This window comes from Euprymna scolopes, chromosome 42 (assembly GCF_053919585.1).
Source record: "Euprymna scolopes isolate OS-2025 chromosome 42, ASM5391958v1, whole genome shotgun sequence".
NCBI classification, from domain to species: Eukaryota; Metazoa; Mollusca; class Cephalopoda; order Sepiida; family Sepiolidae; genus Euprymna; species Euprymna scolopes.
In genome coordinates, this window is record NC_136523.1 from 3074456 (window position 1) to 3087205 (window position 12750).

Sequence of the window (12750 nt, forward strand, 5' to 3'; positions counted from 1 at the left end):
GCGTTCAGTGCATAGTCTTTAGCTTCCTAGTCGTTTGGTTACGATTTCGAAATCCTTTCTTTTTTTTCTTATTATTTATGTATTTATCGCTCTTTTTATTCTCCTGCTTATTAGATTCCATCGGTCAGCAAGTGTTCTATTAAATACATCATAATATTGATTCGTATGTCGTGCGACATAATACGCCATAGCTAAATTAAAAGTAAATGTTAAAACGGGGAAAAAGAGAAAAACACATTATGCATAAAAACAAAACAAGAAAAATGTGTTCATACACACGAACATATGAATTGGTAAAATAGATCGTAAAGGGAGGTAATTAGGTATGGATAAAATGGCGGGATGTCCTTCCGGTGAGCGGGGAGAGGGTGGAAGAGTGGAAAGAGGAGTAGAAGGAGAACGGAAAGGAGTAGTAAATGTCTAGGGAAGAACAAAGATGGGTGGGGATAATGCAGCAATAGATGGTAAATTGTTATAAGTTCCGATGCAGGCAAAAGAAAGAGGTTAGAAAAAAATAGCATCAAGATAGACAGATATACATATAATTATAAAGATACAAGTGTGATCCGTTGGGTCAGCTACTGAGTTCATGTTAGATTATTTCAATCCAGAAAAAACGATTTCGTAAAACTAGTTTGTTTTTTTAAATATTATCATGTCGAAATTCCAAATTAGTCTTTTCCGTATGTAAATCAATAGATTGAACCTAAATAGCATTTAAACTAGCAAATCAAAATTTACATCTGGCAGAACAATTTTTAGTTTTTATTTTATACCATGTTACTGGCACTATAATAACGTACTCTACCCTCACTTTTGATCTTTTTTTAAAAAAAAAATTCAGTTATTAATACGATTGCAATTTATTTAATGAATACATCCTTGGACATTTATAGGAAATATGACTTTTAGATTTTTATTTCCAAATCCATTAAACTATTTTTCATCACTTTATTCTCCCGATCTATATCGCTCTCCGTGTTTTCGTTTATTTCCCCCCTGTTTCGGATTAAATAATATTACTACTGTAGTGATATTGCCTATTGTTTAGAATATATTATTTCTGGCTCACTTTTATAGTAAGTTCTATTATCTTTGATTGCTAATAAAGGGAGGGGTTAAAAGAGATAAAGAGGGGGACAGGAAAGCAAGAGTGATAAACACTACATAACATAAAAAAGTGGTGGTTTAACACTATATGGTGAGGGAGGGTGTGAGTAATAGACAGAAACTTATTAATCAACGTAGTGAGTAAATTTTGCATTATTAAAATAATTAAAAGGAAGAGGTTGAAAAAAATAACACCAAGATAGACAGATATACATATAATTATAAATATAAAGGGGTGACCCGTTGGATCAACCACTGATGGTTGGTTCCTGTTAGATTAGTTCAATCCAGAAAAACTAGTTTATATATATATATATATATATATATATATATAAATCTAATTTTGGTTCGTTTAAAGTGAATAAAACCATATTCCTACGTTACCAATTTAATTGAAATTTTCAGAAAATCTATCTGTAAAGTCAATGAATGTTTGCATGTTATTAAAATAATTTTACATTGCGAATTATAAAAATATTAATTAAAATATAAATATTTTTCGAAGTCGTTTCTGTAAGACTGCCCAATAATATTTCTGGTAACTTCCGTTTCAACTACTCTCGAATTACAAGATAAAAATAGTTTATATATATATATATATATATATATATATATATATAAACACAATTCTAAAAACCTAGAAATATTTTAACATGTGTTTTGTGTGATAGGCATTAATGGCTGAACACGAAAATTTCAATGCAGAACAACCGAAAGCAAGAAAATTGAAATGCAAAATACTGAAAAGCAGAAGATTTGAAATGCGGAAAAAAAACTGACTAAAAGAATAAACTAAACGATAAAAATGAAAAAAACAACTTATATAAAAGCAGAAAATTTGAAATGCAAAATAATGAAAAACAGCAAAACTGAAATGAAAAATACTGAAACACCAAAATACAGAATATAAAATTGAAAAGTAGAATAACTGAAATGCGAAAAAGCTGAAAGATAAAAACTGAATAAGAAACTGAAATGCGAAAAAGCTGAAAGATAAAAAAACTGAATAAGAAACTGAAATGCGAAAAAGCTGAAAGATAAAAAACTGAATAAGAAACTGAAATGCGAAAAAGCTGAAAGATAAAAAACTGAATAAGAAACTGAAATCCGAAAAAGCTGAAAGATAAAAAACTGAATAAGAAACTGAAATGCGAAAAAGCTGAAAGATAAAAAATTGAATAAGAAACTGAAATGCGAAAAGGCTGAAAGATAAAAAACTGAATAAGAAACTGAAATGCGAAAAAGCTGAAAGATAAAAAACTGAATAAGAAACTGAAATGCGAAAAGGCTGAAAGATAAAAAACTGAATAAGAAACTGAAATGCGAAAAAGCTGAAAGATAAAAAACTGAATAAGAAACTGAAATGCGAAAAAGCTGAAAGATAAAAAACTGAATAAGAAACTGAAATGCGAAAAAGCTGAAAGATAAAAAAAACTGAATAAGAAACTGAAATGCAGAAAATTTGAAATGCAAAATAGTGAAACATAGAAATATGGAGTAGAAAAACTGATTTGCGAAAAAAAATGAACGATAAAACTGAAATAAATAAAATCCCAAAGAAAAACAGCAAAACTGAAATGAAAAATAGTGAAACACCAAAATACAGAATATAAAATTGAAAAGTAGAATAACTGAAATGCGAAAAAGCTGAAAGATAAAAAACTGAATAAGAAACTGAAATGCGAAAAAGCTGAAAGATAAAAAAAAAACTGAATAAAAAACTGAAATGCAGAAAAATTGAAAGAGGTAAATGTATGAACCAGAAAAATAGAAATGTAAAAAAAAACTTGAAAAACAGAAAACAAAACTGGAAAACAAAAATCAAAATAAGAAAGTTGGAGAGAAATAAAGCGGGAAAAGGAAGGCGTATAAAATAGAAGCGTTCTCTCGCCTCGAAGGCAGGTTTATTTTGGCGAATGAAGGGCCGAAAATAGTGCGACTGAGGTAGAGTGTTGGAAGAAGGGTCTTTTGTAAAGAGTGGAAGAGAAGGGAACAGAAGATTGTAGATTATAAACAGGAAACCATAATTGTTGTTGCTGTTGTGCGGTTAGGGGTGGGGTGTAGGACATTGAAGGGAGGTGGAACCGTAAGGGGGGGGAGCGAATGAGATTTGGTGCCAATAAACAAAATATGTTGTTGTCGATTAAGCAGAAAAAATAGAAGACAAAAACGCAAGAATACAAAAGCATATTGAATGGCAAATCGAATTGACGAGAGGTGAGGGGTATATATAGCGTCGGGGCTTTAGGCGTGGATCGTGGTGGCCTTACGGTCAAAACCATAATTACAATCAAATCGATTTTTCTCCGGGCAAAACGGGAGCATCACTTGCGGAGAAGAGGGGACGGGAAATAATACGTAAATGAATGATACTGCCAAATATAATATATTTATTGTGTGTGTGAGTATGTGGAGGTGTATGGTGTGTACGTGTGCGTGCATGCGTGCGTTCGTATAAAGGCGTATGTTAATGGTTCGAAACCAATCTCTAATATAAAAGCGACCGTTACTCATAATTATTTTAAAGTTCATTATTTATTAAGAAATGCACGTTTGGAAAAGGACAGAGGATTGTTCGAAATATTAAAAAATGCATCAAGTCTTATAATTTATATGTAATTTCCAAGGCTACATTTTATGTTTTAAATGTTGATACATTCATCATTTCTAATCAGGTAACATCATCAAGAATCTCTCTCTCTCTCTCTCTCTCTCTCTCTCTCTCTCTCTCTCTCTGTAATACACACAGAGAGGCACACGCACACACACGCATACATACACCCACCACACACACACACAGACACACACACACACACACATATATATATATATATATATATATATATATATATATATATATATATATATATATACATACTAGCAGGGGTGCCCGGCGTTGCTCGGGTGTTTGGAGGTGTATGCTGTGCAAAAAAAGCAAAAAAACAAAAAAATGGTTAATTTTTTAAAACTTTGACCCCTATTATGATCCCTTAAAATTTATAGTTTCGGGCTCAAATCACTTTATTAAGTTAGATCCAGGTTCAAGGAACCTATATCTAAAATTTCAAGTGTCTAGACCCAAAATTGTCGGAGGAGTTTGGTAGAGTTCTTAAAGGTCAAATCGTTGAAATTTGACCCCTTAACAGCCAAATTTGTGGCTGACACCCGTCACATCGATTTTCCCAAATCTCAGTACCCGGTATTTCAAATTTCGAGTCTATAGACTAAAAATTGACAGAGTTATTGCGTAGGGAAATGTACACAGACAGACAGACATACAGACAGACAGACAGACACGTTCACTTTTATAGATATATATATATATATATATATATATATATATATGTATATACATTGTTGATATTTACATTAGTACATAGGGTCTTGGTTATTTGTCCCCCTCCCGGTTAAATACTGAAATTACTAAAAATTAAAGAAATCCTGGTCAATAACGGCTAACCAGAATTCTTAATTAATAAATAAAATTAAATTCAAAATCAGCCAATTTAATAAAGATATAAACTTTGACCATTCAAAGTGTCTTGTATATCTTCAGTTGGCATTTGTTGCAGAAAAATGTATCCCTCTCATTAGTCAACTTAAACAGATTACCAACAATTGTTTTCCGTCTGTTCTACCTTGTATGATTTTAAAACCTGCATTTTCTTCTTTAAAAAAAGGGACGGTTTCCCTCGCATTAAACCTAGTAATATTATATATAAATTCTGATGTCAGCGTGATGCTGTCTACGCCGGGCGAACTAGCGTTCACTTGGAAACAAGAATCGGACAACACGTACCTTCAGGTTTTTGCAATAAAAATAAAATTCTTCTCAACCCTACCCACAATAATTTAGATTCCGCAATTAGACAACATTTATTGGATAATCCAAAATGTGGGTTTGCATATAAAGATGCCTTTTTTCCAATTCTATTTCGGGGCCGATTGAGTTGTCATCTGAAAACTCTCGAATCTGTCTCCATTGCACGATTCAAGCCCTCTATCTGCAGGCGGAAGGCGTTCATTAATACATTGGAGTTTTTAACTGATTTGTAGAGAGATGCTATAACTAGATATGTATATGTATATGTATATCTATACATGTATAAGTATAAATTTCCTACTCTCTCTCTCTCTCTCTCTCTCTCTCTCTCTCTCGTGTATTTGCTATGTGAGATATACAGATGCTCCACTTTTTGTCTTCCTCCTTCCCGCATATTTATATACGGAATATATATTCCTCACTCGTGTTATTAAAAAGTTTTTTTCACCTTTAATAATATCCATATATATATATATATATATATATATATATATATATATATATATATATATATATATATATAAAGGAGATTAGAACAATAGTCTAAAGAGCTGAGTGTATTTTAATGTAACAGTGAAATTACTAGTTTAATTAAAATACAGGAAAGAGAAAGTGCTCGTTGTAATTTAGATATATAATAAGCTCGATAGTTAAATGTCCTAGAGCTAATTCAATATTAAGTAATGTGATTGATAATTTAAAATTTAAAAATCAAATTATAATTAAATTAAAAATCCGTTTCATAAGAAGGAACAACAACAACAACAACAACAACAACAACAACAAAATCAATTATCTGTACGATCGTTTCGGAAAACAATGCTTTTTATTGTGGTATACATCAAGTTACGTACAATAATTACATATAGTTTTTTAATAAGCAAGGTCTCCTCGTCAGCAAATTTTGAAGGGTTTTTATTGAATTTAAAAGACACCATAAATAAACCTAGCATTAAAAGTAAGGCAGATGAATATATATATATATATATATATATATATATATAATTTTTAAAATATAATTATTCTTAGCCACTCTGATTAGTCGTGGACGACGTAACACGTGTCAGTGGATAATTAGATTTTAAAAATAATATATATGCCTCTCTTCATTTAAGGGGTACCAAATTGGTCCAAGGGAAAATTATTCCCAACACGCATTTAGGTAAAAATGCACTTTCGAATAAATACTTGAATTCATTCAAGAAAGTATCTCTAACAAAAACAAATAAAAACATTTATATATATATATATATATATATATATATATATATATATATATATATATATATATACTAGCATTTCAGCCCGGCGTTGCTCGGGTGTTTTGAGGTGTATACTGAACAAAAAAAAAAAGTTCAATTTTTTAAAAAACTTTGACCCCTATTATGACCCCTTAACATCATCATGATCATGATCAGAAAGAGAGAGAGAGAGAGAGAGAGAGAGAGGGGGGAGAGAGATGGGACAATCATGACTCTCTGTATAAATAAAGAATATAAAATAAATAAGATACTATGAAATAAATTGTTAACAAAAATAAGTCGGTTAGCACAACGAGTAGGGACGAGTATGATTGTATATCAACTCTAATCGTTTGAATCACAAATGGCTAGCGCATAACAACAAATCCCCATATCAATTCGATAGGCATTTTTCTGACTGAGTAGATTCCTTCAATAGAAACCAGCAAAAACAAAATCGGTTAAAACACTGTACTTGCATCTAGCATCACAGATCTCGTCGTTTCTCGCGAAACTAACGCAATTTCGTTTATGTATTTTTTCTTTGTAAGCTGTAATGGCCACCATTATTAGTCCTAGTGAGATGTTAGAGATTTCTGTATAAAGAATGGCGTCGTTATCGGTTATATAAAGAGGGCGTTGGGAATGTCGACCAATATTTAGCTTAATTTAGTTTTATGCAAATTGAGTAAAAAGGGCTTTGAACCCTTCATGAAAACTCAGATGCGTTTAATTTTATTTTAATTTTAACAATCGGTATTAGATATCAATTGATACATATTTCCCAATTTGTAGTTTCCTTGCAGTATTTTGAAGTGTTTATTTTCAAATATATTTTGAAGTGTTTATTTTCAAATGTATTTTGAAGTGTTCCTTAGAATATTTTAAAGAAAAATAATGAGAGCAAAGTCTCCATTAAAAAAATCCAATATTACCAATTTACATTAAATTTTATCCATTGTTATTAGATCACAAATAAACAAGAATTTCTGAATTTTAATTCATTTTAAGCCTTTTAGGCCTTAAAATTTTAGACACTTTCTTGAATTCAAATCAGTTAATGAATTTTGATCAAATTTTGAATAAGAATTCTAAACACAACGTAGCAATATATTTGGATTTTAATTTTTGTAAGGGTATGTATAGTTAATAATGAAAGTTACACACACACACACATACATATGTGTGTATACATATATATAGATAGATACATATGTATATATATATATATATATATATATATATATATATATATATATTTGTTTTTTGTTATATAAACATGGTCACATCCTGCTGCTACAAATAGCCACTTGTTTCAATCAAACAACAGATATCATCAGGCAGGGACTTCACTATTCATTGAACTTTTGAATAGTCAAGTCGCTGCCTGATGATATCTGTTGTTTGATTGAAACAAGTGGCTATTTGTAGCAGCAGGATGTGACCATGTTTATATAACTATAAACAAGTATTATCAGCTCTTTTTATTGAGCACTATCTAACAACCTCGTTGAATTCATTAGTCCATTACTTTTGAATAAAAAACCCCGAGCATATATATATATATATATATATACAGAGAGAGAGAGAGAGAGAGAGAGAGAGAGAGAGAGAGAGAGAGAGAGAGAGAGAGAGAGAGAGAGAGAGGGGATGAGAGTGATTAGGCCGAGATAAATAAATTTATAACATTTACTTTTGTTCTAATTGCGCGTACCATCATTTCAAAGACGAATACGAAATTGTTCTTTGAGGAATTCATTTTTCTTGCTTTATACTAAAATAATCGTGTTTTAGTCAGTCCTAAACCCGAATATAACAGAGAGAATGATGGGCTGGTCACAGCAAAACATTTTAATTTACTTGTAGATACGAGTGACCAAATTAGGGCACCGTTGTCAGAAAAAATACTTCATTCAAATTTCACAGAATATGGAAACTACTTTTGCTTTTTTTGTATAATGTAGAAAAAGTGGAAAAGAAAGAAAAATTAAACGTAAAAACTTATATATTCACGTATATATATATATATATATATATATATATATATATATATATATATATATATATATATAGCAAAGTACCTGTCGTTGACTGGGTTCAAAAACAGCCTACAGAAAATGGACTCTGATTTATGAAAGTATGATAGGTTATGAAAAGGAAGGGTTGTAAGGAGACAGCTTCGAATTTGAGGGTATCAAAACCAAAGCAAAATATGATAAAAGTAAAAATAAAATAGATAAACCCCATAATTTATTATACCATACCTGTTCACACTAAAACACTTATCACTATATTCTGTGGATCTATATTAAAAAACCTTGTTAAACTTTGTGACATATTTCCATTCTATGGAGGTCAGGTGCGAACGAACACCCCATAATTTTATTACACCATATTTCTTCAAACTGAAACATAATTATCAAAGTATACTTATGCAGATAGATATGAAAAGTCTTTATTAAAGTTTGTGCCTATTTCCATTCTATGGAGGCCAGGCGCCAACGCAAACCCCACAATTTTATTATATCATCCCTATTAAAGTTAAAACATACTTATCAAAGTATTATTATGTACATCTATATCAAAAACACTTGTAAACGTTTTTTTTTTAAATTTATTAATTTTTTATTTCCATGCTTTGTGGACCAGGCGCGAACGCAGACCCCACCATTTTAATGAACCACCGTTCTGCCAGATCAAACATACCCATTCCTGTATCTCGGTACATCTTCTATCATTATATGTAATCAGTTTTTTTTAAAATAGTCAACCATATAGGAGCTTATTCGTGACCAGACACACACACGCACACACACACATTCAGCTTTATATATATATATATATATATATATATATATATATATATATATATAACTATATATATGAATGTATTTGTTAGTTTAATATGGAGAAACATCAATAGAAATATATTATTCATGGAGATGTGTTTTATGGATCATCAGACTAGCTTAATATAGATGTATATTTTTATGGTAAGTGCTCGACCGAACTCCAATCTATGCCCTCCTTGCCAAACTCACAAAACACTCGAATAGCTACAACCAATATATACGATTTTCCCCCACTCTCTATTTGTGTCTAAATCTAAACGAAGATTCCATGAACAACGCAGATTTTCTAAAACTGCCTGCATATGAAAGACTGTTCTGCTGGTCTGCTTCCTGGTTGGATACAACATGGTAGCCTTCGAATCCGATGTAAGCAAGTGGGCGTGTGAAAAGCGAGAAAGAAAGAAATAATGAGAGAAGGAAAGAAAAATAGAGAGGTAGAAAAGAGAAAAAAAAGAGAAAGAAGTAGATATAGAGAAAAAGAAAGACAGAAGAGAAAAAGAAAAAAGAGAAAGAGACAAAGAGAGACCAAAAGAGAGATTTTTTGCTGATTTCCAATGTTCTAGTTCCCTGTACTTTCGCCTAGACAACGTTATATAATATTTTATGGAATTATTGGAATCATGGCGCAGTTGATAGAGGCATTGAATTCATACGGTTCTAGTTGAGCATTGTCTGAAGATAGCGGTTTCAATCCTATCCAAAACCGGCCAGAGTATTAGTTCGCCCAAACGTGATGAAACAACAACTGTAGAAGGCATTAATTACATAAATAGCATTCCTATCCCGTCACATGACGAAGACCAGAGGAAGAGTTTGCCGAAACGTCGTGAAACAACAAATATAAAGATGAAGATAACAGTCAACAAATAAATAAATAAATGTTGTATAACTTTGAAAGTTTCTTTTTGATTCCAAAACACGAATGAAGTGACCGTGAGGATGAGTGTGTGAAGAGAAAGATGAAGAAAGAGAAAGAGAAAGAAAGAGGGGCAAGAAAAGGGAGGAATAGAGAAAGAGAAAAAAAAATGAAAAGAAAGATGGAATAAAGCTGATGAAGAAAAAAGAGAGAGGGCGAAGGAGATAGATAGAGAGAGAGAGAAAGAGAGAGGGGGGAATAGTGAATGAGAGAGATAGGAAGCGAACACAAAGGGAAAGAGATAGAAAGTGGAAAAGAATTAGAAAGAGACAGGGGATGGAGATGGATAGATAGAGAGATAGATAGATAGAGAGAGAGAGAGAGAGGGGGAGAAGGAGAGAGAGAGAAATAGTGAATGAGAGAGATAGGAAGCGAACACAAAGGGAAAGAGATAGAAAGTGGAAAAGAATTAGAAAGAGACAGGGGATGGAGATGGATAGATAGAGAGAGATAGATAGATAGATAGATAGAGAGAGAGAGGGGGGAGAAGGAGAGAGAGAGAGAAATAGTGAATGAGAGAGATAGGAAGCGAACACAAAGGGAAAGAGATAGAAAGTGGAAAAGAATTAGAAAGAGACAGGGGATGGAGATGGATAGATAGAGAGAGATAGATAGATGGAGAGAGAGAGAGAGGGGGAGAAGGAGAGAGAGAAATAGTGAATGAGAGAGAGAGGAAGCGAACACAAAGGGAAAGAGATAGAATGTGGAAAAGAATTAGAAAGAGACAGGGGATGGAGATGGATAGATAGAGAGAGAGATAAATAGATAGAGAGAGAGAGGGGGGGAGAAGGAGAGAGAGAGAAATAGTGAATGAGAGAGATAGGAAGCGAACACAAAGGGAAAGAGATAGAAAGTGGAAAAGAATTAGAAAGAGACAGGGGATGGAGATGGATAGATAGAGAGAGATAAATAGATAGAGAGAGAGAGAGGGGGGGAGAAGGAGAGAGAGAGAGAAATAGTGAATGAGAGAGATAGGAAGCGAACACAAAGGGAAAGAGATAGAAAGTGGAAAAGAATTAGAAAGAGACAGGGGATGGAGATGGATAGATAGAGAGAGATAGATAGATAGAGAGAGAGAGAGGGGGGAGAAGGAGAGAGAGAGAAATAGTGAATGAGAGAGATAGGAAGCGAACACAAAGGGAAAGAGATAGAAAGTGGAAAAGAATTAGAAAGAGACAGGGGATGGAGATGGATAGATAGAGAGAGATAAATAGATAGAGAGAGAGAGGGGGGGAGAAGGAGAGAGAGAGAGAAATAGTGAATGAGAGAGATAGGAAGCGAACACAAAGGGAAAGAGATAGAAAGTGGAAAAGAATTAGAAAGAGACAGGGGATGGAGATGGATAGATAGAGAGAGATAGATAGATAGAGAGAGAGAGAGAGAGGGGGGGAGAAGGAGAGAGAGAGAGAAATAGTGAATGAGAGAGATAGGAAGCGAACACAAAGGGAAAGAGATAGAAAGTGGAAAAGAATTAGAAAGAGACAGGGGATGGAGATGGATAGATAGAGAGAGATAGATAGATAGATAGAGAGAGAGAGGGGGGAGAAGGAGAGAGAGAGAGAGAAATAGTGAATGAGAGAGATAGGAAGCGAACACAAAGGGAAAGAGATAGAAAGTGGAAAAGAATTAGAAAGAGACAGGGGATGGAGATGGATAGATAGAGAGAGATAAATAGATAGAGAGAGAGAGAGAGGGGGGAGAAGGAGAGAGAGAGAAATAGTGAATGAGAGAGATAGGAAGCGAACACAAAGGGAAAGAGATAGAAAGTGGAAAAGAATTAGAAAGAGACAGGGGATGGAGATGGATAGATAGAGAGAGATAGATAGATAGAGAGAGAGGGGGGGGAGAAGGAGAGAGAGAGAAATAGTGAATGAGAGAGAGAGGAAGCGAACACAAAGGGAAAGAGATAGAAAGTGGAAAAGAATTAGAAAGAGACAGAGGATGGAGATGGAGTTTAACACTTGTTTTAATTGTTATATTTTGTTATTCTTGCATTCGGACAACGTTGTGTACCCTTGCAAATTTTTTTCTAAATTTTCTCATTTTCTCTCTTGTTAATTCGTAGGTTTGGTTCCAGAATCGTCGAACAAAATGGCGAAAGCGTCACGCAGCTGAAATGGCGACCGCGAGGAAGAAGCAGGAACAGGCCGAAGAAATGGAAGGCAGTTCAGACCTCGAAGACGACAGCTCGGATATTCCCAGGTCGCATGGCATGCAACCTGACCAATCAGGATAAAGAACGACACAAAAAAAAAATTAAATAAATAAAAAATAAAAATAATGACATCGCCGAAAAGAAAAAAGATAAAAAGATACAAATAAAAGCAAATCGAAAAACAAAAGAAAACAAACATCTAAAAAAAAAAACAATAAATTATAACAATCACAACCCACAACAAAAATATAAAACACAAACAAAATTATGTAAAACTTTACATACATACATAATATATATACATGTATATATATATATATATATTTCGTTGTATGATATAGACATTGTGTGTCTATTAGATCTGTTCATATGTTCTTTTTCCAAAATTCTAACAATTGACACAAGTCAGAATTAATAAAACCAATTCATAACGTCAATTGGTGTCTGTAGATTTATTTATACTTTGAACTTTCGACAAACACTAGTCATCTTCTGGATTTAATTTGGAGTTTGTGGTATTTACTCTGACTTGCGAAATTTTATCACAATTTATATATATATATATATATATATATATATATATATATATATATATATATATATATAGTATAAAACAGAGTATATCATGAAATTAAATGTCGTGGAGTCAGAAT

At 32.6% G+C, this 12750-nt stretch overlaps 1 protein-coding gene across 2 annotated transcripts in view; it reads left to right on the top strand.

Annotated features, from left to right (window-relative positions):
* The window catches only part of LOC145266911 (homeobox protein Nkx-6.2-like), a 298240-nt gene extending 285706 nt beyond the window's left edge, over positions 1 to 12534 (top strand). For both annotated transcript variants that reach the window (XM_080122701.1, XM_080122700.1), the window contains one exon: positions 12008 to 12534. In XM_080122701.1, coding sequence (XP_079978827.1) covers positions 12008 to 12178 — 171 coding nt within the window. In that variant the 3' untranslated portion in view covers positions 12179 to 12534. The remainder of the gene's footprint in view (positions 1 to 12007) is intronic.
* Positions 12535 to 12750: the final 216 nt, after the last annotated feature.